This window comes from Xenopus laevis, chromosome 9_10L (assembly GCF_017654675.1).
Source record: "Xenopus laevis strain J_2021 chromosome 9_10L, Xenopus_laevis_v10.1, whole genome shotgun sequence".
Taxonomy (NCBI): domain Eukaryota; kingdom Metazoa; phylum Chordata; class Amphibia; order Anura; family Pipidae; genus Xenopus; species Xenopus laevis.
Window position 1 is genome coordinate 83,072,626 of NC_054387.1, and position 22,733 is coordinate 83,095,358.

At 40.1% G+C, this 22,733-nt stretch overlaps 1 protein-coding gene across 1 annotated transcript in view; it reads left to right on the forward strand.

The window, feature by feature from the left end:
- The first annotated feature begins 2,352 nt into the window (after positions 1-2,352).
- iqca1.L (IQ motif containing with AAA domain 1 L homeolog) overlaps positions 2,353-22,733 on the forward strand; it is an 89,546-nt gene continuing 69,165 nt past the window's right edge. Inside the window, exons 1-3 of the mRNA XM_018236072.2 lie at positions 2,353-2,604; positions 11,001-11,328; positions 12,112-12,231. Coding sequence (XP_018091561.1) covers positions 2,594-2,604; positions 11,001-11,328; positions 12,112-12,231 — 459 coding nt within the window. The 5' untranslated portion in view covers positions 2,353-2,593. The remainder of the gene's footprint in view (positions 2,605-11,000; positions 11,329-12,111; positions 12,232-22,733) is intronic.

Genomic DNA, 22,733 nt, shown 5'->3' on the forward strand with positions numbered 1-22,733 from the left:
TGTATGCTAATAATAATAATGAGCAGTCCCGTGTCTGCACTCTAATAACATTCTCAGCATTTGTAGTTCTTAGTCCAACCCTTTTGCTCTAGTCAGGCCTGGATTTGTGACGAGGCCACAAAGACCTGGGCTTAGGGGGCAACATTTGAGCGGTAGCATGCTGCCCCCGCCACATCCTATGGAGCACCACAGACTCAAAGTGGGACATTCACTAAGATTCGTTATTGCGCCAGAGTCCGCTTCGCCGAGCTTCGCCGCACTTCGCCAGGCGTATTTTCGCCAGCGCTACGCAAATTCACTAAAATCCGAAGTTGCGCTCAGGGGAAGCATAAGGTTGCATAGTTGCGCTTGCGTTAATTCGCCAAGCAAAGCAGAGTTACTCTAGCGATGGTTAATTTGCATACGGCGCCAAATTCAAGTTACAATGGAGGTATATGTAGCAGCACTTCACAAGCCTGGGAAACCTTCAAAATAGCAAATAAAATTTTTATTTTGCCCTACACATGTGCCTGTATAGTTAAGTTGCCATGAGTTAGGAAATGTAGGGGGGAAGGAGGGTAGCCCCAAAAAATTTTTTCAGCCTATCATCCATAAAAAATGAAAAAACGCCAGCGTTTTTTGTGACTATCTACTCTATTGCACTTCGCCTGGTCTGAGGTGGCGAAGGAAGTCTGGCGTAAAAGGTAGCGTTCAGAATAATTTGGGCGTTAGTGAATTTGCGTAGTTACGTCCGTTGCGCAAATTTGCCAGGCGTAAGGGTGCGAAGTAATACTAGTGAGTTTACGCCAGCGTCCGTGAATCTGCGAATTAACAAAAATGCGCTACGCTGGCACATTCACGCTAGAGTTAGGAGCTTTGGCGTTTAGTGAATTTGCCCCAAAGTTCCTCAGTGTTCTGGTGCATGAGAGAGTTCTTGTGCGCACGCGGAGGAGGAGTTGCCTGGGGGGCGTGCATGCATGATACGACCCTGACACTAGTAACTGACTGCCTATGGAATGGGATCCCTTATCCAGAAAACTCTTAAAGGAGAACTATACCCCCCAAACAATGTAGGTCTCTATAAAAATATATTGCATAAAACAGGTCATATGTAAAACCCTGCTTCATGTAAAGAAACCATTTTCATAATAACATACTTTTCTAGTAGTATGTGCCATTGGGTAATCTTAAATAGAAAATTGCCATTTTAAAAAATAAGGGCCGCCCCCTGGGATCGTACAATTCACTGTGCACACAAACATACCAAACAAACTATACTTCTTAGGTCACATGAGCCAATAAACAGTCAGAGTTGTGTCTTTTGCTTCCACACTTCTTCCTGTTACAGTTAGAGTTGTAGTATTTCTGGTCAGGTGATCTCTGAGGCAGCACAGAGACCATCATGAAATGGGGGTTCAAGGCAAGAGATGTAAAAGGGCAATATTTACTTAAATATATATTCCAGTTTGGTAAGATTTGGTTCTTTTAATATGCCACGTAATATGATATAAATAATAATAATATAATATGATATCTGTTGCTTAAGTATTTTGGGGGATACTTTTCCTTTAATCACAGGAAGGCTATCTCCCATAGAGTTCATATTAAAAAAAATAATTAAACTTTTTACAGTACCTTAATGGTAACTAAGCTGCATGAATCAATATTGGTGAAAAAATAGTCCTACTGGATTTATTTAATGATTACATGATTTCTATCAGACTTAAGGTATGGAGTACAAGCATTCTGCATAATAAATCCTATACTTGTACTAACATAAGACTTTTAGGGTTCGTCCACACGAGGAGATTCGGGGAGATTTTGTCGCCTGGCGACTAATCGCCTCATCTTCTGAGCGACTATCTCCCCGAACTGCCTCAGCGTGTTTTCCCATAGGCTATAATGAAAAGTCACCAGTGCTAATGCACACACGGTGATGCGTTTGGGAAAACACGCTGAGGCAGTTCGGGGAGATAGTCGCTCAGAAGATGAGGCAATTAGTCCCCATGCAACAAAATCTCCCCGAATCTCCTTGTGTGGACGAACCCTAAAAATCTTATGTTAGTACAAGTATAGGATTTATTATGCAGAATGCTTGTACTCCATACCTTAAGTCTGATAGAAATCATGTAATCATTAAATAAATGATGGACTAACCCTTATTATTATTATTATTCCACGGTCTTACAACAAAACAACATTCATTCATTTGGAAGCAGTCATGCGTAAAGCTTTAATTTCTCTAAAGTGTTTTAACCAAGCAGTACCTGTGCAACCGGTAAACAGGAAATGTCAATATTCAAAAGGACAATTGTTTGTTTTGTGTCCTAGTCATGCACATGCCTAGTGGAGAGTGGTAACGAGTTAGGGACAGTCTCCTTAGAAACCAAACAAACAGACAGTAGGAGCACAGACATGCCAGGGAGAAACTGGCTCTCCTGCTGCTGTTGTTAAAGCTACAGCAGATTCCTACTAATCCTATCCAAAAAACACATCAAGGACCCTACCGTGCTCCCTTGATTTACTGTTTATTTTGACTGCACCACGCCACCACATATTGGATTTGTAATAGCTATAATCTCTCTGGAAACTTGTGCAATTGAATGCAGAAGTCATGTCTCACACGTAAGTAGAAGCGATTGGCAATTCCAATTGGTTATTTAGTTTCAGGAAACAGGAACATCCCTTATGTTATCTGTATAGGCTGTTTCTTTTTTTGTTCATTTTTGGACAGCTCATAATTCCCCATTTATTTCTCTTTTCCTCTTCTGAATGCTTTATGCTGCAAGTAGACATTACTAGCTTGTTCTTCGTGTTATTTTTTCAAGTCTTGATTTTGGTTATGAATGGGAATAATTCCCGTTTCTGTCATCCTGAACATTTCCAGCACAGCTCTGTAATGGTTTTTAACATGGCAATAATATGATGAACTTGAATTCAGCATGTCTGATGCCCAAAGCCATGCATTCAAGCTGGGAAAGTAATTAGTTAGTTAATCCAATATATGGAATGCTTTATTAAAGGAAATTGGATGTGGTTAGGAGCAAACTTTAGTGGTTTAATTCCTGGGCCTCCATTAAACTTTTGAAACTGCACTGGTTCCTTAGAATTATTTTCATAAGGCAAGGGTCATACAGGCATGTGGCACTATGTGACAAGGAGCTAACTAACCTTGCTGTAGCTTAAAGTACATAAAGTAATGGCACAGTTCTGCCATGGCTTATATGTCACTTGCAGTGCTAACTTTAACCCATATATGCCCAGTGAAAAGTGACTGATCACTGGCATACATGACCTGTAGCTTTACCCAGTGGGTGTCTTGGTGGTGTGGGTGCATGTAATCACCTACACATAATAACAAATTAGCCATGTTATATTTTTATTGGCTATTATTATTATTATTATTATAATCATGTATTATGAAATTGAGATACATTTGTAGAGTCTAAACAATTCAGATGGGAGAAGACCTTTTATTTATACTGGGTCTCTTGCAAAAGTTCTTTCTTTTCAATATTCACTTTTTTATTTGTTATTTCTGTTTGGCACACAGAATCCCCTCTTAAGGGTTATGGCACATGGGGCAAAAATCAGAAATCAAATTTTTCTCTTCATAGTAATAGTTCTGACATTTTTGGTGCTCACATAGGTCAGGTGATTACCACTTGGAAATGCTCAGTGACACATTTCAGTCACTTTACCTTCTTACCATAGCCCTCATGCTACCATTATATGTATCTGGCACTGTATATCAAAATGCAACGTCATAAACAGCTCATACACAGTGATGGAATTCAGTTAATCACATTTGGGCACAATGGGTGGGCCTAGGGCTAGGTCAGGTAAAAATTGGAAGCTGACCATAAAGCTCTCTATTTGGTTTGGCAGCTTAACCAATTCGGACCATATTGTCTGAACATGTATGTCAGCTCAGAGGTCATATCAAAAGACCATCCTGTGTTCCAATCTAATTGCAGTTTTATTTTAAAATCCATCTGTCATGCCATAGAAATACTTCACATGTTCCAATCGTTTGGGTTGTCAGCCAAATGAATACAACTTTAGAATTTGTGAATACAACATGTAAATGGCCAGTACATCACACAGTAATTGTCTGTTCAGCCCACATGCCATTTATAGGATACCTTATAAAACACCTCTAGCAGCAATTAAACACAAAAAGTCTTCAAGTGTGTCCTGTAATGTTTCTTAATAGCTGCAGCAAAGCCTGATGAGTGAGTGTCCCGGCTTTATAGAAAAGGTTCATAACACTAACCGGACAAAAGTTAGTCTTTAAGCTACTTTTATTTCAAATGAATGATATGTTAATGTCATTAGGACATATGACCTGTGTAATTGTAATAACAGTTATACCCTAAACAATTCAAATTAATAGATGTGCCCACCAGGCTATTCCACTCCCAAAGTTCAATAAAAAGTCAATTAAATGTTGTTCTTCCATATAAAGATCTTGTATATAAAACTCACTATCCCCCACAAATTATACAGCTCTTTAAATACAGATATATCAACCACAGCATTCCTTGCCAGCGCCCTCAGTCTGCCAACAACGATCGATAGTGCATCACTATAATACACCTCAAACACACAAGCAAAACGAATCCAACGTGTGTAATTGTAATTTAAATTAAAGTTAATTATGCTTTCTTGGGCTCCTCTCTTGCCCAATGTGTCCTTGGATGTAGCCCCTTTACAGTTCCTATGCTTACTTATGGTGCTTATTTACCAACAACCAAATTTATGTTTTTTCCACTCTTAGAAAAAACACATTAAAATTGTATGTCGTTTTTTACACTGCGAAGCATGGTAATGTGTGGTGTATTATGTGTGGTGTAAATTATTTTTTTACACATCATAATAAATATGCCCCTAAAAGTGCTAGAGGGCAGCAGTTGTATGTAATCCTATGCTGGGAGTCAGAAGGGAGGCATCATTTAAACAAATATTTAAATACCTGTAACTGATGCTCTGTTTTATAGGCCATGCAAGCACAATGTTTATGTTGTACTGAACCATGCAATTGACAGATACTTAAAATATAGTTATACTCATCAAAATTCAATAACTAAAGGGGGAGATTTAAAAGCTGGGTAATAAAAGATGATAATATTCGTTTTGCATTCCTAAATCAGTCCTAAAATTTGTGAGTAGAGAGAACTTCACTCAAAGGTAACAAATGTAAGAAAACCATGGCACAATAACAATATGAATCATATATTTAAATTACCATATTACTTTATATTTAATTAAAGGATTGCCACAAACCTGGCCACGCATAACTAAATTTCATAGCCTGAATCATGCATAGCATTGCCCATGTGAAGGGCCAAACAGCACTGATACATTATTTGGTCCTCTGTTGTCTATTCCATATGAGAATTTCTGACTTCCAAGTTGCAGCTGTTGTATTAAAGGCCAGCCCAGCAATAGGCAGACTGTCAGTGACAGATCAGTATTGAATGAAAAATAAAAGTCAAGAAAAGTTTGTCTATACATTGGCAACAATAATGCAAGTCCCGTTGCTTCTTTCCCGAAACAAATAGCCATCATAAATACTCAAATGCCTTTTTGATGATGCAATCTTTGCTTATTCCATAATGCCTAAAGCAGTGAATTAGCTTTCTGGCACAAAACTTGGTTTAGAACCAGTCATGCACCTTATTTTTAATGACTATTTTCTACTGTTGGAAGAAACTTGTCTTTATTAAAGGGGGTCCACCATGTCTACTAAACACCATGGGGACTCACAGTAACCATTTGGTCCTGACCCATAGGTTAAGAATTCCATGCATAAGCATTATCAGAATGCCTTTTTTTAACTTTTGCCATCTTGTTTTTGTAAAGGTCCCTCTTTGGTTATGATGTACCTGGCACAGCTTCTTCGGTACAACTCAGTTCTAGGACTTTTCACGGATTGCTTCTGCCGATTCCTTGAGGATTTAAGGGTTAAAAATGTCACCTGATGCCATTATGTAGCCCTAAGTAATCAAGATTTTACATGTGCCACAGCATCTTCATTGTGCACCTTTTCTAATTATACATTGATGCCTGTCACAATTTTATATTAACTTGTTTTATGGGGATATCCTCTTATGCATAATTTTGATTGAAAAGACCTTTATTGAAAAGCTCAGTTAAATGTGAAGCAAGAAATTAAATTCTTTCTATTCGCCGCACATTTCCAAGGCATGTACTTGCCTAGTGTGTGGTACCGGATTGATTTATTGAGTCACACTGTCAAACTCTCACTTTTCTTATCATCTGATCTACTTTATCAAACTATCTAAAAACATTATGTTTCGCCAAGCAGAAGCCGTCCACTAGACTCTGGGCATTTGAAGATCTAATGTGCTGCAGCCAGGCTCCTCAATGGGGCTTTTAATAAGTTCATTGCCCTTCACGCTGGTTATATCTCTGTAAGACTTGCCTCTTCTCTCATCCTTCACAGGAATGAACAGATTTGAACACGGGATACATAGCGCTCCCATTAATTCAGTGAAGACTGAGAGAGATTTGCCAGAGTTATTTTTAAAGGTGAAATGTGTGTAGCGATCAGGAGCGTTCTGCCTCATTATATCACAGCTATTCCTTGATACGGCAGATTTGTTTAATAGAGGAGAATCAGTAGATTAAGCATTTATGACTAATCTTCCCTACATATAAGCCTTGTATTATGTCTAACCTGGATAATATATGGATCGTTAGGGCATTCACTGTTAAACAGCTTTTTTTCTGTCAGTTATAACAAGCAGTGAGGCAAAGGTGCTGATTATGCATTCATGGCGATACAAAGACTATCCATTCTTATGAGAATGCTTAAAGATATGCACCGTGCAGACTTTTTATTGATCCCTTTATGGCATGTTTGACTTAGGGTACATAGGATACTATTGTACATATATATTTTTTTAGTGTACAACAGTTAAAGAAGTATTAGAGACATAACATAATGGTGTTTATTTACATGTAGAAATAATAAAGCTATTAGTATGCACAGTGTTGTAATTCTCATATGTACCATAATACAATTCATGAGTGAGTGCACTTGAAAATGCACCCAACCTCTGGTACTGCCCCACAAGCTGACCTAAAAAACAAATGAGCTATTGGCTTCCTGGTTTTTGTTGGCAGGAGCCACCCTATGAATTCAGTTTTTCTATTAACAGACACTTGATTCTACTCAATTCTATTCATTCATTCCTACACTCTTGCAGATAAAAGCATCTACTTTCTGACATCTAACACCATTTTACTCCAACCACTTTATGTAATGGAGTTTAAAAAGTTCTGGTAGTTTGTTTTAAATGTAGCTGTATTCAATTACAGTATGTGATGAGGGCATGTCTCTTGGGTTTAGAGGTTTTGTGGGTCAGTAGGTTTCCTTTTTGCATATATCAGAGGAAATGTTTGTATTCTGCGTAAGACACATTTGCATAACGCCAGTTTTCTCACACCTTCAAGGGACTGGTTTTCTAATTTCATTGTTTCAAGCCCCCTTTGAGGCCAACATTTGTTTATACCTACATTTAGCTAATAACAAGGTTTTAGATATAAATAAACATGGCCAAATCCAGGGGTGACAAGGCAAGAAGCTTAACCAGAAATCCATCTCTTTTAGTGTAAAGAGAACAACATTCTTTTGTGTCTTTATGCATTTGGAATTTAAGATGATTAATGCATCGATGTATAATTTTTGACATTGCCATTGAAATCCATGTAGAAGATGCAGTTATATAAGATATACATTAGCACAATACCATGGTTTAGGTAGGCTGTTTAAGCCAGGGTGATACTTTGTTTTATTCTGTTGTTAGAGAAATCTTTAAATATATTTTATCCCAGATGAGAGACTTTAGTGTATGGACACACATAAGTTTTAAAAAAGCCAACTGCTGCATAGTGTTAGTGCCATTGTGTAAACTTAAAACCGCTAAGTGTATTTTAGCAGCGTGGACCATGCCGTCATTGCTACCAATCTTTCCACTGACCCACAATATATGGATTTTCTTTCTTCTTGTTCCCACACACCCACACATAGTTATCCACTTCATTGAGAATCTACATTTTTCAAGGAACTTTATCTTGATTCCTAAATCCCCAGAATAAATCTCTCCACATTTTTCAAGCATGCTACTCACCTTCTCTCTATCTGATTTATTCTTTGCGTCAGACTAATAAAGTACAATCTAATCCAATACCCAAGACACATACAAAATTTAAAGATGGTATACTGATATTTAAAGGGATACTGATGCCTAGCACACACTAAGGGCATATTTATTATGCTGTGAAAAAACAGCAGGATAATACACCACACATTGCCAGGCTTCACCATCGCCAAAGGCAGTGTAAAATAGCAGCGTCAAATCCTTCTTGCCGGCCGAATCTGAATCCTGCTGAAAAAGGCCGAATCCTGGTCGAATCCCGAACCGAATCCTGGATTCGGTGCATCCTTCGGTGCATCCTCTTCTAGGATCCTTCACCCAGTGCTTACTGGCTGTCTTGACATGTTATATGGGACTGTTTGAGAGCAGGTGCCTTTATGTAAGAGCTGAAAAGGACAAACATTCCTCTACTGACTGGGATTCCCACATCAGAGGGGTTCTTTCCCAACCCTGTGGTTTTTCATTACTGCCTCCAATGTCAGGTTTCCTCTGTGCCTTTGTTTTCTTGCTTCAGACACCAGAGACGGGGAGAATCAGGATGTTCTGCTAGTTCTTAGTTGTGCTCATAAACTGCATTTGAATTTAGCTACAGCAAAAGGTGAGAGGGACTGTCTCTGCTTTAATGTCTGCGTGATAAGAAAGGGGCATTGTGCAGTGCCCCTTAATTACTGTAATATGATACAACACGAAAAACACATACATACTCATAAACACACACATCTACTTTGAATTTGTGCAGTTCCAGAGCATCCCGGGTATCTTTTTAAAAACCGGGAGCCCCTTAACAATAGTGAAATCATATAACCGATAATATGTCTGGACCCCCTTTTGCCGACATGTTGCCTATTTTGTTACAACCTTGATACTGTGAATAGAATGACCCGTGAATTGAAAAGGGACTATATATTCATAAACAATAATCTGACAGATATATGATCTCAGGCTTTTCCCTTTTGTATACACATTTGTTTTGCTTAGCAAGGGTATTATTACATTTCAGTTAGGATTTCGAAACAGTTCTGTGAAACAGAAGAAAACGTTCATTTTAAGCTATCGGGTGATGACTTCAGGTTGAATCTAGCAAATGGTAACTTACTGAATACATTTTTTGTCTTGTTGGTATATATATATATATATATATATATATATATATATATATATATAGATATGCATCTTCTAGGGTGTGCTGAGGTGAAGCCATTAAGAATCTTCTCCTCACAGCACAAACATAGAAAGAATTTGGCAGGGTAAGGCGTCTGCACATTAAAGCTGCCTGAAGACATTCCTAGCTGATGCATTGCCAGTCTCACTATTATACCCAAACAAAGCATGCACCATGGTGATACTGGATCCCATTGCATATATGCAAACTTAGCCCCACCTCAGCTTAACATGCCAGGGACCTGTAACCCCTCCAGCCAACAAAAGCTATTGAGATCAGAGATCTGCAGCTGCCGTGTGCACCAGCTAAACTGAATAGCCAAATGTGTTAATATTACTCTGTTATTCTTCACGTTGAAAGACTTTAGAAATAGAGAGCCAAGTTCATTTAAAAGGATTACATGAATTAAGTATAAAACACTTTTTTCAAGAGCTATTTTATTATCACTATACAAGTAGTTAAAGCTCTCACTATCATTACATACTCAGGCGTGCTAAGGTGCATTGGCACCTGCTTAAAGGCTGCTTTTGGGATCTTTGAATAAACATGGGACAGATAAACACATTAGAAGTTTTTGGTGAGCAGGCAAGATGGTTAACTACATAAAATCATCAGTCAATGAAGAATAGGATATCCTCCAACTGTGTTTCATGGGATTCATGTTTTTGGCCAGGGCAATTTGATCATCCATAAGCTCCTTGGGGGTTGTAATTAAAAAAGAAAAGGTGATATTGCTTTTTCTTTGTCAGCCAATTTCCTGCCCACCTTCCTGTTTACAGAAGAGGTGCTGATAAAGCAAAATAACAATCCAAAGATCACGAATAAGACCTCATATACTGACCTGATCCTTAGTTCAAAGGCTACAGCTTTGGAAAGAGAGGGAGTTGTTCATACAGAGCTCATTATCTTCCTTTAAACAAATTAATCTGTTTGTAAGTGGGGCAGGAGGTAAATTCATTAAAAAACAAAAGTGTTTTCCATAAGTGCTTTATAATATCAAACAAAAAAAATGTTTTTTTTATTTTTTAAAAGAATAGGCAGAATAAATTTTCAATACAAGCCCTGTCTTTCTGTCTATAGGGAGGTCTTATGTTTACTTTATTCTAATACATGCAGTGAGTTTCACATATATCAAAGATGATGTGAAATAAAACAATGCCCCAAATAGACAGATTAATATTAAAAATGTTTTGGGATCTTAACCAAGCAAGTGTTGAACTATTTTGTACAACACCATGGGAATGCTGCTGTTGTGCTCAACACACACACATCTATGCAACCATTTATTTCCTTTAGAGTGCAGCATTGGTCAGTGTAATGTACTTTTAGTAGAAAATCCATACTTATTCAAATAGGCTTTGACTTCAGTCAAAAATCCATTAGATTAGATTAGTTTTAACATGATCTACATGACATAAAGACAAAAAGGATATGGAATCCAGTCCATCCACCTCTTCTCTTCCAGTGCGAGGAATTTATGGAAACTCAATGGAAAGGTAGTTATTCCTACAGCCAGTGAGGGAACTGCTAGTGAAATTAAGAGATGGAAGCTATGGCACATTAAACCAGTCACAGCCAATAATAATGGGTATATTCTTTCTACATGGTTCTTGAAAATAATCATTATCCCAGCTGTTTTACTACAATTTCACACCATATCTTTTTTCATGTAGGTTTTATAACAAGATGTGGGGGGAAGCCCAGCAAGCTCTGTGTCACCTCCTTCAGCAGGAGATGCCAGATGTTCCACCGAAGCCTGAGAAGGATCGCATGGCAGCTGCTCAGTTGCTTAGCACCTTGTACATCAGATATTTGCAGATTTTCCGCAGCCTGGAACTGGCGTACGATCAGATGACACACCCCCAGAAGCGGAGGGTGGTCAGGCTTGTGCTAGATGGGGTGATGGGACGAATCTTGGAGCTAAAGAATGAGCTTGTTGAGTTGGAGATATCTGAGTTTCACTATTTTGACGACATTCTGCAGGATTTGAAAATGGGACCAGTGAGTGTTTCTCTTCTTAAAGTGCCGTCATAATTTGTCTGTCAGGCCACAACCTTCCTTATCACCACTTATAACTCTCATATTGTGTTATAAAGTGGTGTTTGGCCTATTGTCCATGGTATAGCACCATTTTTTTGTGTAGTCATTTGGAAACAGTAGAGATGAATGATGCATTCGCTGGAACAATTCCATAAGTGTGCCTATATCTTGTATAAAGGAATACCATCACACTATTTCATTGTACTTAGCTCAAATCTGCAGGAAGATTATGGTACAGTGACCTTTTATGGCAATTATTTTAAACAAGCTGACTTTGGAAGTTCATACAAAATAACAAATTCTACATTTTAATATCGTTTTGAACTCAGCAGGATTGTGGCCAAATAATTCAGTAGGCTTAATGGCCAAAACAGCAGTGCCATTAAATTTGCACTTAAACTCTGTATTAAAAACCATAAATTGTGTAATACATAACTGAACTGTTTTCTTTTTCTGTTTTTCTTTTTATGAAAATTCTCTGTGGTTTATTTTATGTAACAGAACTTGTAAATCTGAGGCCATATCTAAACAATGTTTAACGGCAATACAACAAAACCAAGTGAATGTTGAAGTAGCCTTATAATATTCCTGTCTGCTGCCAATATCTTGATGTTTAGGGTGATATTTCCAGCAGAATAACTGCATGAGTGCATCAAGTCATATCCTATTGTCAGGTCATTTATTTAAGTATAAAGGATTATGTGACCATTGTTGATATTAATTTATTTTGGTTATTTGCCATAGGAATGCCTTGAAATCCCCATACCAAAATACTTCATCAAGGAAAAACTGAAAGTGTTAAAAGAACGGGAGCGAATTCTTTCAGAGATCTTACAGCGAACTGGAACTCAGGAGTCTGAAACGGTTAGTACCTGTTTAAATAGAACCATGTTTCACATTCATATTAAAGGAAAACTATACCCCCAAAATGAACACTAAAGCAACAGATAGTTCATGTCATATTAAGTGGCATATTAAAGAATCTTACCAAACTGGAATATATATTTAAGTGAATATCGCCCTTTTACATCTCTTGCCTTGAGCCACCATTTCGTGATGGTCTGTGTGCTGCCTCAGAGATCACCTGACCAGAAATACTTCAACTCTAACTGTAACAGGAAGAAGTGTGGAAGCAAAAGACAGATCTCTGTCTGTTAATTGGCTCATGTGACCTAACATGTATGGTTTGTTGGTATGTTTGTGAGTACAGTGAATCCTACGATCCCAGGGGGCGGCCCTTATTTTTTAAAATGGCAATTTTCTATTTATGATTACCCAATGGCACATACTACTAGAAAAGTATATTATTAAGAAAATGGTTTATTTACATGAAGCAGGATTTTACATATGAGCTGTTTTATGCAATATCTTTTTATAGAGACCTACATTGTTTGGGGGGTATAGTTTTCCTTTAAAGTGATTTCCGATGTATAGCTTTATGTGGATGTTCTTCATCCCTACCCTATACAGCTGGTGTCTCATTAAAGCTTCCATTCAGTTAATCCTTTATCTATAGTTAGATATAGCCAAAACTTAGGCCTGGACTATGTCCTATCTAAGATACCAGAATAAGAGCAGTCTTCTGCAGTCTGTAACTGATGGAATTACATGGCTTTATAAATGTGTTGATTCATGGATAGAATTCAATAGGTTTTCTAAATGTGAATCAATTTACTGGTATGCATTCTAATGCTAACATATTACACACGTATAGTATTCCTTCCAGTCCTCCCTATCCCATTGGAGCTTACAATCTGAGGTCATTGTGCATTCACAATGATCAGTTTCAGTTAGATCCAATTGACCTGCCAGTGCATTTTTGATACTGTATGTCAGAGAAAACCCAAGCAAATACAGTGAAACCAAATAGTTTCTATGAAGTTCCCAGAATCAAGGACCCTAGTAGTGATGAGCGTGCATGTATTTGTGGGGAAATGCTCCATTGACTTTAATGCAACTGGAGTGAGAAAAAATGTCACCCATAGACTCTTGATATATTTTGCTACAAAAAATAGCTGCAACAAAAAAGTCACCACAACAAAAAAGTCCCCTATAGACTTTAATGCATTTTGTGAATTTTTCAGCAGTTTTGCACATTTTTTGTCAAAGCGAGGGGAGATTCGCTCATCACTAGACCCTAGCACTGCAAGACAGTAATGCAAACTACTGTGCCACCTGCAGCCAACATGAACAGTTTCTCAGATACAGCAGATCTATGCAACCCCCAATCCCAACTCCTCTCCTTAATAAATCACTTGCACAGCGCCACCTACACACTCCTAGGTGCGCCTCTGTGCAGGAATGTTACGACACATATACTTGAGGAGACAGATAGTGATGGGCGAATTTGCGCCGTTTCGCTTCGCCGAAAAATTTGCGAATTTCGTCTCTTTTTTGGCGCCGGCGCCCGTTTTTGACGCCGGCGCCCGTTTTTTCGACGCCGGCGCCCGTTTTTTTGCGCCGGCGCCTGTTTTTGGCGCAAATTTTCGCGCGCGTTTCGCGAATTTATTCGCTGGTGGCAAATTCGCAGCGAATTCGCGCCTGGCGAATAAATTCGCCCATCACTAGAGACAGACAGAAATGTTCAATTAAAGTACTACTTCTGTGTAAATTGAGAAATTCTGCTGCAGCTACATTGCATTGGATGTGAGTGTGGAGCTGCAGGCTTGATGTCAAAACCCTCTGATATTTGTACTATCCAAATTCTTTGCCTATCAAGCTGTATTCCTGTGTGTCTTCCAGTCTTCTCCTGCTTGTTTATTTACATACTGTCAGGATGGAACACATTTATGATCCGCAATCAGGGATTTGGTTAGCTAGACATCATTTGTTATGCCCACTAGATTCAGCATATAGAAACATAATGGGAAACAATATACTATGTAAATAGTGTTAGCTTCTATTTATTTATACAATAAAGTATGCATAGCTAATTGTCTGCACAAAGCATTCCTTTTCTGCGTCTATGCATTTATACATTTAAATGGGAGTTGTCGTGCTGATTGAGTTCAGTAGAAACATTGCATCATTAGAACATTTCCTCGATTGCACGATTCTGTTGATCATTACAAAGAATGATTCTGGTGCATAATGTATAATCAGATTTAGTGAGAAGGGTTATTTCACTGCTTAATTAAGGACAGTGAATAGAGCTACAAGTGTATTCCAATGTATAATTATTGTAAATGTTCCATATAAAGTAAAACTTTGCTAATTACATCTAAAAAAGGCTAATATATGTATATGTATTATGTATTATATGCAGTATTATGTATTATGTCCCAATCTATAATGGTGTAGCTACTAATGAAGGAAAGAAATAAAAAGTTATGAATATAAAAAGTAGGGGAAATTAAAACAATATTTCCTATGCATGAATTTAATATTGATTTTTGCCAACCCACAAAAGCATTTAGTGGCCCACGTGTGTATGGACTCACAGTCCACCTTTCATCATCATCATCATCTTCATCATTACACTGGCATGTAAGGCAACAACAAAGGCTTTCCACTTCCACCTGTCTTTGGCCAATTTCGTGACTGTGCCCCATGTTTGTTGCAACTTCTTAAGTTCTGCCACCCCTGTATATCTCCATGTCACTCTGTGCTGGCCTCTCCTCTGCTTCCCATCCAGTGTCCATTGAAGAGTAATATTGGTGGAGTCTGTGTTACACCTTGGTACATATCCAATCCACCATGTCCATACCACGTTTAAGCAGGACTTAAAAAATTTGCTATGTACAATATAAATTAGAAGTGCAATAAATAACCTTATGTGTAATCTAATGTTAAATTGGGAAAATAGGAAATGGGAAATGAAATTTATTTTTTTATTTATAAGAATTTAATAATTTATGGTTTTATTATGTTCTACATTTCCTGTTATGGAAATATATCTTCAACAATACAGATAGATACAAATAGATACAAATTGATATTTTACAATTCACCTCTGGGAAACTAAAGGTGGCTATAGACGTAACAATTATGATCTTTCTTGGAAAAGATCTTTCCAAGAAAGATCGTTTGTTTCAATACACACGTGTAGAGCTGAAATGTCAGATATACAGTACAGGTAGAAACAATAGAATTATACCTGTATCTGATGATTCAGCACTAACAATGGCTGATGTTTGGGTCCCTTCAAAGGCAGATTGTTTAACCAGTATGAGCTACATTTAAAGGTATTTTGTATAAGCTTATGGCTGTAAACATGGGGCCCAGGTGCACACGCCCCAGACCTTCAGCAAGGGGAGTCAAACACCAGGAAACTTCAAAAGAGGCTTGGCACAAGCCTGGACCCACATAATAGTGAAGCCGGAGTCAAGTTGTAAAAGAGTTAAAAAAGCTTACATTTATTTTCCATAATTAACAACCAGGCCTGGTTCTTAATTATGGAAAATAAATGTAAGCTTTTGAAGATATATTTCCATAACAGGAAATGTAGAACATAATAAAACCATCAATTATAAAATTCTTATAAATAAAAAAATAAATTGCATTTCCCATTTCCTATTTTTCCCACGTTAAAGGCACCCGATCAAAACTTTCCGTCCAGCCTGATTGACAAGACAACCGATATAGCTTCATGTAAATAAACCATTTTCATAACAATATACTTTTTATAAGTCTGTGCCATTGGGTCATTATAAATAGAAAATTGCCATTTTAAAAAATAAGGGCCACCCCCTGGGATCATAGGATTCACTGTACTCACAAACATACCAACAAACCATACATGTTAAGTCACATGAGCCAATTAACAGGAAAAGTTCTGTCTTTTGCTTCCACACTTTGTCATTTTGTCAAAATGTAAAAAAAAAAATAAAGTCCTCTTCTACAGGTAATTCACAAATTTGAATAGAAATGGTTGTCTGATGTTCATTGTCTCAGCCTGTAACAATTGGCGCAATTGTTGGCCCAGATAAAATGACATGAGAAAGACTTCTCACCTTATTTAATTCCAGACTTTCCCATATAGCCAGATGCAATTCATTAAGAAAAACTAAACTCACTGTCTATCACATGAAAACTCTATTGATGTTGATGGGAAAGAGTGAAACTCAATTAGGAGAAAGGTTTTTTTCTCCACAAATTGAGTCTTACCCTCTAAATTACATTGACTTACATTTCCTCTCATTATTCAAAATTTCATGTATTTGTCTTTGTTTGTAGGTGTTCCCCCTTAAGCCATGTCAGTAATTTCTACTGACTTTTTCTTGATGTTTTGGCTTTGTTTACCCTTCCAAATCTGATGAGATTACATGGTATTTTAATAATTCTAAATTATTGTGCTGGGGCTTGTTGTACAGGACAATAAAATCTGGGTGAACTTTATCTTTTTTGTATGGGTTCCCTGATCAACCTGAAAATACAGCCTATTTGTGCTTTTGTTTTAGGCTCTATTTATGATAAACAAGTTCATATTCTTATGTTTAATTAGTTATCCTGGCAGGCTATTCCACTAATCTATCCTCTTTATTAAATTTCGAAACCTTGCCTTCTGTATTATATAATGCTAAATAACATACACTGTAGTCTAAGAAACAGCCATAGTGGAAAAGTATAATATACAATAGGGCATGTGCAATATGGCATCAATGGTTGCCTTCCTTTTAAAGGGGCACAATCATCAAGATAGATACTCCCTTTGCAGCACGCATATTAGGTGTGATAAATCCAGAAGACAGTGAAGGGGTTAAGTGGTGCTTGGGGGCCTGTAACCTAGTTCAGGGAGTTTTTTTGTGAAGATTTGTACTGCACTTTATCAGGCAGCTCATTAATCCTCTCTCCTCTTTCAGGAATACCTCATACTAATAACTCTCTGGGTGCATGGCAGGAAATATCTGTTTGATTCTTGATCTGTTCCACTTGTAATTTATTGTTAGTCCTTTAAATACTTCAGCTGATTTTTTAGGGAGGAGAAGAAAAACAGTGAGAGAGAAACCATAAAACATTAGTAAAACACAATCATTGCAAAACTACACAGAGACTAAACCATTTTCTTACCAGAACAGAAAAAACAGCACCTTCCACCCTGTAATAAACCATTAGTAGGTACGGGATTATTATTATCCTTTATGAATATACTTTTGACATATTTATGTAGCCCTTATACAGAGATTGTTCATCATTCACATCAGTCTCTGCCCCAATGAAGCTTAAAATCTGTATGGCTCATTTACAAATGCAGTGCTATGTGCAAAGAGCAAAGAGCAAAATTCAGATTGCTGTGTTCTTTTACCCACAGTATAATGGTAGTAAGTAGCATTGGCAGGGGCAGATTCAATATCGGCAAATTTTAGCCATGTGCAAATGCGCTATGAATACACTAATTCACTAAAATTGCGAAGTTTCTTCCTGGGCGACGAATGCTGGCGACTTTTCTCTAGGGTCACTGCGGATGTGCGAGCATATCATATGTGCAAGCGTTCATTTGTGCCTACCGAAAATTTTCTAGTGATCTTGCGCTTAGGTCAATTTGCATACGGTGGGAAATTTAAAGTTGTATGGAGGTCTTTATTATAAATGTTGGTGCAAATGCTTGAAGTTACCAATTTTCATTACACATGTCCAGGGAACCTTAATAAAGACAAGAGAGTTAATATAATTCCCTACACTTGAGCCCACTGTAAAATGAATGTTCCATATGTTATAAAATGTGTCAAGAAAACCAGTTACCCAAAAAAAAGTTAGGACTTTTGCAGCCAATCCCACTTAAAAAAAAGGAAAAGTCACCAGCGTTTTTTGAACTTTAATGCATTTTCGGCACATAGGATATTGTCAGGGAGCCGGGAGCTCCCTCCAGGGAGGTAGTCTGGATCAAGGAGGAAGCCCTCTTGAGGGAGCAAGGTCGCGGTATCCAAAGGGTTAAGCAGAATCAAGGTCAAAGTCCAGGCAAGAGTTCAATGGCAGGCAGATCAGGATCAAATAACAAGAGTCCAGGCAGGGGGTCAAAACCAAGGCAGGAGCAGGAATCAGGATACAGGAAACACAAACAGGAACCCAGGATTAATGGCAGCAAATCCTATTCTTGGGCGCCGTCACAGTGTTTTGGGCGCCCTTTTATGATGAGATCCCGGCACCAGAGATGACATCATCATACAGCGACGCTGCAGCCATGTGTTCAGCATGGGCGCCGCCATCTTGGATCTTCACTGTGACCGCCGGGAATGTAAACAGCGCCGTCGGATACTTCTGGGTCGGGTACGTCTGGCAGTCCTGACAGTACCCCCTCCCCCACGGGGGGCCTCTGGACCACCAGGACAAGGCTTTTGGGGAAACCTGGCGTGGAAATCCCTCACAAGACGAGGAGCATGAACATCAGAGTGTCCTTCCCAGGAGCATTCTTCAGGGCCAAAGCCCTTCCACTTGATGAGGTACTGAAGAGAACCCCTGGAGATTCTGGAGTCAAGGATCTTTTCCACCTCATATTCTTGTTGACCATCCACAGAGATAGTAGGAGGGGGAGACTGGTCAATAGAAAAGTGGTTGGAGGTAGCGGGTTTCACCAAGGAGACATGAAACACGTTGGGGATTCGCATCTCAGGGGGAAGCTGAAGTCTGACAGCCACAGGATTGATAATCTCCAAGATGGGAAATGGACCCACAAACTTCGGACCCAACTTGGGAGATGGCACCTTCAGACGAATGTTTCGGGAAGAAAGCCAAACTTTATCACCAACCTTGAAGAGAGGAGAGGACCTACGTCTCCGATCCGCGAAGGTCTTGTGCACAAGAGCACTCTTCTCCAAATTAGACTTGGTTGCAGCCCAAATAGCGGACATATGGGCCGCATGGTCATCAGCAGCTGGGACATCAGTCAAAACAAAGTCTTGCGGAAAGGCTTGAGGATGTTGGCCATACACAGACATGAATGGAGATCTTCCAGTGGATGAATGACAGGCGTTGTTATGAGCAAATTCCGCCCACGGGAGAAGGTCAGACCAATCATCTTGGCAGAGGGAGACATGATTTCTCAGGAATTGTTCTAAGGCTTGATTCACTCGCTCCGCTGCCCCATTCGTTTGGGGATGATAGGCAGAGGAGAATTGGAGAGCAATACCCAAGACCTTGCATAAGGAACGCCAAAACTTCGCCGTGAACTGGGAACCTCTGTCAGAGACAATCTCCGCCGGGAAGCCATGCAGGCGGAAAATGAATTGAATAAACAACTGTGACAACTCCACTGCAGATGGAAGCTTCCGTAAAGGGATGAAGTGGGCCATCTTGCTAAAACGATCTATGACGACCCAGATCACGGTGTTCCCACTGGAGGGAGGAAGTTCGACTATGAAGTCCATTGCCAAATGCGTCCAAGGACGAGAGGGGACAGGCAAAGGCTGTAGTAACCCGCTAGGGCGAGAATGGCTAGGCTTGGAAGTGGCACAAATGGTACAAGCAGCAACAAAGTCTTTGACATCTTTACGAATAGTCGGCCACCAGACTAGACGCCGTAAAAGTTCTAGAGTCTTAGCAGGACCAGGGTGTCCCGCTTGCTTGGAGCTATGAGTCTGTTGCAGGATAGGCAGACGAAGTTCAGGAGGTACAAATGGCATTCCGATGGGAGTATCAGGAGGAGCAGAAGATTGACCAGCCAGAATTTGATCAGCAAATTGAGGGTATAAAGAAGCGATGATCTTGACAGGACGAATAATTGGCTCTCGTCTTTCAGGAGTACGATCCACCGGAGTGAAACTTCGAGACAGAGCATCGGCTTTCCGATTCTTGGAGCCAGGGCGATAAGTCAAGACAAAGTTAAATCGAGAGAAGAAGAGAGCCCACCTTGCTTGTCTGGGATTCAGCCTCTTGAGAGATTGAATGAACTCAAGATTCTTATGATCTGTGTAGATCGTGACTGGGATCAAGGAACCTTCAAGGAGGTGACGCCACTCTTCTAAGGCAAGCTTGACAGCCAGGAGTTCTCGATTTCCTACATCATAATTATGTTCGGCAGGAGAGAACTTCTTAGAGAAATATGCACATGGGTGCAACTTTCCATCAGAGGGATGTCTTTGGGACAAGATAGCTCCAGCTCCAACTTCAGAAGCATCCACCTCGATGAAGAAAGGTAACTCCGGATCAGGATGGCGGAGAACCAAAGCGGAAGTGAAGGCATCCTTCAGGGATTGAAAGGCTTCAATAGCAGACGGGGGCCACAAGCTGGGTTTACCCCCTTTTCGGATGAGGGCCAGGATAGGAGCAATGCGAGAAGAGAACACCTTAATGAATTGCCGGTAGTAATTGGCAAAACCAATGAATCTCTGGATTGCCTTAGTGCTCAGCGGTAGGGGCCACTCTTGGATTGCAGACACTTTCACAGGATCCATCTCGAAACCCTCTGGGGAGATGATATAGCCCAGAAAAGGAATCTTGGACACTTCAAACACACATTTCTCCAGTTTGGCAAAGAGAGAGTTCTTCCTCAAACGAGAGAGTACTTCCTTCACCTGGGAGCGATGGCTTGCAAGGTCCTTGGAGAAAATCAGGATGTCATCTAGGTACACGACCACAAACTTTCCCAAGAGATCCCGGAAAATGTCGTTCACGAATTCTTGAAAGACAGCGGGGGCATTGCAGAGACCAAAGGGCATTACGAGGTACTCATAGTGCCCATCACGAGTGTTGAATGCTGTCTTCCATTTGTCACCTTCACGGATGCGGATGAGGTTATACGCCCCACGGAGATCCAACTTAGTGAAGATTTTAGCCCCCTTCAGTTGGTCAAAAAGTTCTGCGATCAGAGGCAAGGGATACCGGTTCTTAACGGTGATTTTATTAAGACCCCGGTAGTCAATACAAGGACGTAGGCCTCCATCCTTCTTCTCCACGAAGAAGAATCCAGCCCCTGCAGGAGAAGTAGAAGGGTGAATAAACCCCCGCTGGAGATTTTCTTGGATATATTCCTTCATGGCAGCGGTCTCTGCTGGGGAGAGAGGATAAGTGCGACCTCTAGGACGCATGGTTCCGGGCAGGAGATCAACTGGACAATCGTAGTGACGATGAGGAGGGAGAAATTCTGCAGACTTTTTACAGAAGACATCAGAGAATTCCTTGTAGAAGGAGGGAAGCGTCTTCAAATCTGACGTAGAAATATTCACCCTCTGGATGGGTTCAGCAGGAAGGCAATGCTGTTGGCAGTATGGACTCCAACGGGAAACCTGCCCCGAGGACCAATCAATGATAGGGTTATGCAGGCGTAACCAGGGAAGCCCCAAGACGACTGGAACAGAAGGACAGGAAATAATCAGGAACGATAACTTTTCTTTGTGTAAAGTCCCAACCTGCACAGGCAATTCCCCAGTCGTCATAGAGATAAACTCGGATTCAAGGGGTCGGTCATCAATGGCGGTTACTCGAAGTGGAGGAGTCAATGGAAACAGGGGAACATTCATATGCTTGGCAAAGAGAGCGTCCATGAAATTTCCGGCAGCTCCAGAGTCAATAAAAGCTGAGCCAACAATGGTCTTAGTGGACAGACGGATCTGTAAAGGCAGAAGAAACCTGTGAGAGTTCTCTTGTGACTTGGGAGTAACGCCCCCTACATGAGTCTTTCCAAGGTTACCTTGAAGAGAGGAACTCTGAGGCTTCACAGGACAGGAGTTGGCAAAGTGAGATTGACCCCCACAGTAGAGACAAAGTCCAGCCGTACGTCTCCGGAGTTTCTCCTGTTCAGAGAGACGAGCTCTTCCGACTTGCATAGGTTCCTCCGGAGGAATAACAGAAGGCTGCTGGGGGGTAGGAGGTAATAGAGGTCTTTGAAAGCGAGGAGCCAACATGGGTTGAAATTTCTTGACTCGGTCCCTATCAGCTTGATGTTCTCTCTGACGGGTGTCCACCTTGACAGACAAAGCAATGAGGTCTTCAACCTGCGTGGGTAATTCACGAGAGACCAGGTCATCTTTGAGGCGGATAGAGAGACCATTGTAGAAGGCAGCATGATAGGCATCATTGTTCCAACAAGTCTCTGCAGCGAGAGTACGGAATTCAATGGCATATTCTGCAACACTGCGATTTCCTTGGCGGATCTGGAACAGACGAGAAGCAGCGGTCGCCACCCGACCGGGAGCATCGAACACAGTCCGGAATTCTTGAAGGAAGGCTTTGGAATTATCAATTAAAGGAGACTCCTTCTCCCAGTGCGGAGATGCCCATTCGAGCGCTTTCCCTGCCAGACGAGTGATCACGAAACCAACCTTTGCTCGCTCAGAGTTAAATTCTGCAGGTTGCAGGGCGAACTGAATCTGGCACTGATTCACAAAACCACGACAGGCTTGAGGGTCGCCACTGTAGAGAGGCGGTGCAGGAATACGTGGACCAGAAGTGGAGGACTGTGTAGCCATGTCGGCAGCAACTAGCGTGGGCGT